Source organism: Budorcas taxicolor, chromosome X (assembly GCF_023091745.1).
Source record: "Budorcas taxicolor isolate Tak-1 chromosome X, Takin1.1, whole genome shotgun sequence".
Classification (NCBI taxonomy): domain Eukaryota; kingdom Metazoa; phylum Chordata; class Mammalia; order Artiodactyla; family Bovidae; genus Budorcas; species Budorcas taxicolor.
The window spans coordinates 8,835,358-8,841,357 of NC_068935.1; the positions used below are offsets into that span (position 1 = coordinate 8,835,358).

Below are 6,000 nucleotides of genomic sequence, written 5' to 3' on the forward strand. Positions count from 1 at the left end.
CTGCTCCAGCTTCTTACTCTGGCACATCGCATCATCGGGTTTCTCCCTGTGCTTTTTACATGCGAAAACAAGCTGAGGGCCATAAAGTTTTTACATTAAGCATAGTAACCTCTCGCTACCCCTTCCTCCTCAAAAGTTTGGATTTGGAATTTCTCCTTGTGAGTGGCCATTTAACAAGGGTGTGGGGACAGGGGAAGTTGAGCCTATGGGAGAGAAAGCATGAAAATGCTCAAGTCTGGAGCTTCCCTGGAACCCAAAGGAACTCCTGGGTGAAATAAGCAGCAAGTCCTAATTTATCAGAAGCTGACAGGAAGGAAATAAAACCTAATCCCCTCTCCAGTTCCTCCAGGCAACTGCCATGTGACAAACAACCTCAAGTCAGGTTCCTTGATGATTGACCTGATCAGTTTTCGACTGGAGCACGTCAGACCCTTTTCTTTGACAAATCCTCAGCTCCTCTCCTCCATACCCTCCTTCCCCCTGCCCTAGCCCTGCTCCCTTCAACTCCCCACCCCACCCTCGCGTCTCCTCGAGAAATCTGATAGCCAAACCCATTTGAATGAGGGGGAAAAGCCTTTTTACCTCTTTCCCCTTAGGCTCACTTTCTCCTCAGCCTTTTTGTCTTGCTCCTCGCTAATGGGAGAAACCGAGATGCAATGCAGACACTTGCTGTTTTGTCCTTTTATAAAACAGCCGAGGAGACAAGTGATGGTTAAACAATTACTGCAAAGGAATTTAAAGGTTAGTGCATTCAGCATCCTTCTCGATTCAGGTGTACCTACAAGCAGCTGTGCTGCAACTGGAACATAAAGAGCTCAATTTAATTAACACTGACAGAGACCCAGCAATGTGCACCAAAGACACCAAGCATTAAGAGAGTTGTCCAAAAAAATACATTTAAATGTAGCCAGATTCTCAAAGTCATTTATTACTTTGCATATAATAATTCAGCTATTGTCTGTAAATTCAATTTCTGAGCAATAATCAGGAAAACAATTGGGTTAATAAATAATACAGGTTTATCTTTACAAGGGAAAAGATTGTGCCTGTATTCTCACTCGACAAAGCTAATTGTGGGAGGACAAAAAGGGAGCCCAATTCAAGCAGCAAGTGCAGATCATCTCACAAGTCTCATAAATGAATTCATTTCAGGAAGAGGCTCTGCAGAGGCTGAGAACAAGAAACCTCTGCTTAATACCTGGAAAGAGAAGCTCTTGAACTTTACGTTTCTGAAAAGTCTGAGCAGATGGGAAGATTGCATATCTCCAGAGGCCCATTCTTGCTCTGTCCCCAGGATCTTCCCGCACCTGTGCAGTCGTGTCAGCCTCACCCTTACACTCTGTGCTCAGGCAGACTTGCAGAGAGGGCGAGCTGATGCTACCGGGGCTTGGGAGCAGATAGAATCCCAAAGACCCCAGGACTGGGCTTCATTTTCTTTTCTAATCTGTTTAAAATCAATGGATGGTTCTAATCATTTCATTTACCCATGATGGGTAAGTTTGGCAATGCCCGGTCCAATTATTCAGCTGAAGCATTCATTGCGACCCCTTTCTGTATTGATCAAATATTTAATTAAACTGTACTTCATTAATCCCAAACCAGTGCAGGAAACAGAGCTCTTTACAAAATACACATATGAGTGAAGTTGGAGAGCACTAAGATTGCCACCCCCCTCCCACCAATTCAAACGCTCTCCTCCCTGTTTAATGATCTCCCTGGCAAGCTCTCAGAACGAGCTCTCACTTCAAGTCATACATCACCAAGAGGTGGCACAGCTTTCAATATCTTTATTTCAAGCTGATTTCTTTTTCATCAAGAAAGGGTCTTATGCGTTTACTTTATGCTGAGGAAATGGCTTTAAAAGAGTCCCCTCTATCATTATCTCCATATAAACAAAAGTTTGTAGACCCCACATTTTTCTCCTATAAAAATTGCCACTGGCAGTCAGAGGTTTCAAAGGTAAGAGCAATATTAATTTCCATTTCTCCCATCTGAAATGACTGGGAGCTGAAGGAAAGAAAAGTCATGGCCATTTCACTAGTAACAGGATTAAAGCATTTATGAGGCATTGCAGCTGCTCTTTTATGGTACCTGATTGGTATTCATGTGTGGTTAGCATTTGTCTACTAACTTGTGTAACGCAGAGAATAGTAAAAGGGAAACAATAATTGCATGACTGTTACATATTCAGGGGGCTCTGATTCACAGAAGTGTGCATTTCAGTTGGTGTCAAATACAAATCAGACCTACAGGAACATATTTTGACTGGTTAACATGCAAGCACAGATGGCACAAAAGACACACTGGATGTGTAGGTGTGTTGAAAGCACACACACACACACCTTCATTGGAAATAGCAGCATCATTCATTATCAGCAAACTAAAGAAACAACTTTTTTTTCCAACTGTTTCGATGAGACACTGCTGGAAAAAAAATTCCATGTATTATCCTAAATTGGATATTGTAAGGAGGGTCAGCAAGACCCTCCAAAGCGCTGATCAGGAAAACTTTTTTTTTTTAATTACTATGTGTTATTCCAGTTTCCAAATTTCTTCCCCCTCTTTCTCTTCACCTTCCCCTCCCCCATCCTCCCTCCCCCACCCGTCTCTCTCTCACTCATACCACACATATACCCTGCACACATTGCAAGGGAAACTGTAACAAAATAGCCCATAGTGACATCCACTGGTAGGGACCAGCTCTTAGTACCACAACAGAGTTCCATATTAGAGGAAAGAACCATCAACTCCAGAAAATTGCTATTTTTAGTGACACATCTGGTGCAAAAGTCCTGTCCCTCATTGGGATGTTTGGTGTCTACCCAACAACCAGATATTTGAAAACATATAGATGACTGGTAGAATTTCACTTCACATAGCAAGATGCTTGAGGACTGGATACAAAACAAGCCAAGAACACACTAAAAAACTCTAATCACCTGCTTCCCCACATACTCCTGTTCTTTCTTCCTCCCACTCTAAGGTTTTCTAAGATTCCACTCACAGGCTCTCTTCAGAGTTTCTCTCTGCACAGGACAGGGCAGCTGCCAGCGCTCCCTTTCCTTTCAGTACTTGTCCCCAAAACTCTACAGCCCCCAAATCAAGTTGTGTTACTTCAAGGTTTTGCCAAAAATCAACCTTTCTTTCTCTCAAGTCTCTCTCTCTCTCTCAAAATCTCTTTCTCATTAATTTTTTTCCTGCCATAACTTCATGGAGACAGCTGTGCAAATTTTAAAATGATAATTGCTTTTCTGCTCATCATCATTATGTGACAGAATCCATTCGAACAGTAAACGGTTGTCTTCCAGCAAATTGTCAGATCAAAAGAATTGATCAGCTGGGGCTAACACAAATTCCCCTTCCCCCCCCAAAGAAGCTGCTGTAAGTAGGATGCATGCATTTAAATAGGAAACAAAAGCATTGGGATTTTCACACAGAGACACAGATACACCTTATTCACCCAAGACAAAGAGAGAAAGAAAGAAAAAGTTGGCTCTACCTGCAGTTGTAGGTCCGGATCTCTTTGTTGTCTCTCTTGCACTTGATCGCCACGAAGATCATAGTGACAAAGAGGATGCCAGCAATGGAGCCCAGGGCGATAATGAAAATCAGAGACAAGTTCACCGAGCCCATCGACTCTTGGGCGTCGAGAGCAGGGGACAGGTAGATTAGGACGAGCGCAGAGGCGGAAAGAGACGTCTTGCCGTGGTCGTGGGCCACCACAATAAGCTCATAGGAAGCCTTGGAGCTCTCGCTGAAGGTGCGAGTGGTTCTGACTTCGCCATTGATCTGGTCTATCTCAAAGAAACCGCGGTCGCCCTCTGTCATGTCATAGGTGACCCGGCCATTCTCTCCCTCGTCGTAGTCATCTGCTTTGACAACGGTCACCAGGTAGCCTATGCCTGAGTTGCGGGGGATGTAGACTTCCGCGGTGCCGTTGATTAGCGGCGGGGCGGTGATGACTGGGGTATTGTCATTGACGTCGAGGATGATGACTCGAACAGTGGCATTGCTCTGCAGCGAGGGCAGGCCGCCGTCCTTGGCCAGCACCTTGAATTCAAATGCCTTGGTCTGCTCATGGTTGAAGGATCGCAGCGCATAGATATCACCCGAGTTGGGGTTGATGGAGACATAGGTGAAGACAGGCATGTCTCGCACCTGTGACGGCACGATCTGATAGGAAACACTGCCATTGAGACCCAGGTCGGGGTCTCGTGCCGACACCGAGAGCAGATAGGCACCGGGTGTGTTGTTTTCCTGCACAATGACCTGATAGTAGGGCTTAGAGAAGTGCGGGTGGTTGTCGTTCTCGTCTGTGATGCGCACGGTAAAGGACTTGGCACTCTGCAGCATGGGCACGCCGCCGTCGCGCGCCTGGATGGTGAGGTTGTACTGGTCATGCTGCTCGCGGTCCAGGCGTCCGTCCACCAGGATAGTGGAGAAGCTCTCATACTCCTGCAGCCGAAAGGGCACGTTGCCCAGCAAACGGCACTGCACGCGCCCATTGAGGCCAGAATCTCGATCAGACACCCGCACCAGTGCAATCACGTAGCCCGGGGGGGCGCTCTCGCTCACCTCCACCAGCTCGCTGTTTACCGACAGCAGGTTGATGACCGGCGGGTTGTCGTTGGTGTCCAGAACGCTGACGGTGACCTTGCAGTGTGCCGGGATGGAGTTGGGCCCCAGGTCCTTGGCCTGCACATCCAGTTCATAAACGTGGCCTTCTTCATAGTCTAGGGCACCGGTGACGGTGACCAGGCCGCTGTGCGGGTCGATCTGGAAGAGCTCTCTAGTGCGGTCATTGACATAGCCGTAAAATGAGTAGACCACCTGGCCATTGGTGCCTTCGTCTGGGTCCGTAGCATTGAGACGGATGACGGGAGTGTTGGGAGGTGAGTTCTCTGGCACGCTCACTGAATAGGTGGACTCTCCAAACACCGGGTTGTTGTCATTGGAGTCGGTCACTTTGATGCTGAGGCCAACAGTGCCCAGGTGCGGCGGGTCGCCGCCGTCGAGCGCAGTGATGCGAAAGCTGTAGTGCGACTGCGTCTCGCGATCTAGACTCTTCTCCACCACGAGTTCGGCGAAGCGCGAGCCGTCGCCGCGGGTCTTGATCTCCAGGCCAAATAGCTCGTTCGGAGTCAGCTCATAGGTCTGCACCCCGAAACTGCCCGAGTCCGGATCATAAGCGCTGTCCAGCGGGATGCGCGTGCCCGGGCTGGCCGCCTCCGAGATCTCCAACTCAATCTGTGCCGCCGGGAAGCTGGGAGCGTTGTCATTAAGGTCCTTGATCTCCACCTTAATCACGCAAATCTCCATTGAGCTGGACATGACCTCGAGCGAGATGATGCACTTGGGGCTCTGGCGGCAGAGCAGGTCACGGTCGATCTTCTGCTTGGTGACCAACAAGCCCGAGCTGGGGTTGATGTCCACCAGGTGCGGAGCCGAGTTGGACACCACACGGAAGGCAGAGGCCTGCCGTGGGTCCAGTGCGAAGCCCGCCTCGCGCGCGTCCTTGGCCACGTTGGCGATCACTGTCCCGGCGCGCTGTTCCTCTTCTACCGAATACTTGAGGTTAATGAGGGCGGCCGCCTGTGTCCATAGCACAGCCAACAGCAGCAGCACCGGCAGCAGGAGTGACTCCATGGCTGCGCGGGGCTCTGCCTGGCCTCGCCTCTCCACACCCCTCCGAGACCGACGCCGCCGGCGCTCCAGCTTCCCGCCGACTCGGGACGCCTGTTGCGCGCGCCCCGGGGCCCCGGAGGCCGCGGGAGGAGTCCCGCCCAGGGCGGCCCGGCGGCGCGGGGGGGAAACCCGCGCCGGCTCCAATGTTGAAGTTGCGGCGGACCCGGCGGGGGCTCTCGCGGGGCCCGGGGGCTCCGAGGGGCCGAGGGAGCGCCGTGCGGCCCCGAGCCCCCTCCCTCCAGCCCGGCTATTCAGTTTTCCCCCTTCAAAGTTAGCCCGGCGCGACTGGCCGAAGCGGCGCAGGGCTGCGGGCGG

General features: G+C 50.3%; 1 protein-coding gene across 1 annotated transcript in view; it reads right to left on the reverse strand.

The window, feature by feature from the left end:
• The window catches only part of PCDH19 (protocadherin 19), a 125,354-nt gene extending 119,708 nt beyond the window's left edge, over positions 1-5,646 (reverse strand). The window contains exons 1-2 of the mRNA XM_052663666.1: positions 3,500-5,646; positions 583-723 (exon numbers count right to left, since the gene is read on the reverse strand). Coding sequence (XP_052519626.1) covers positions 583-723; positions 3,500-5,646 — 2,288 coding nt within the window. The remainder of the gene's footprint in view (positions 1-582; positions 724-3,499) is intronic.
• Positions 5,647-6,000: the final 354 nt, after the last annotated feature.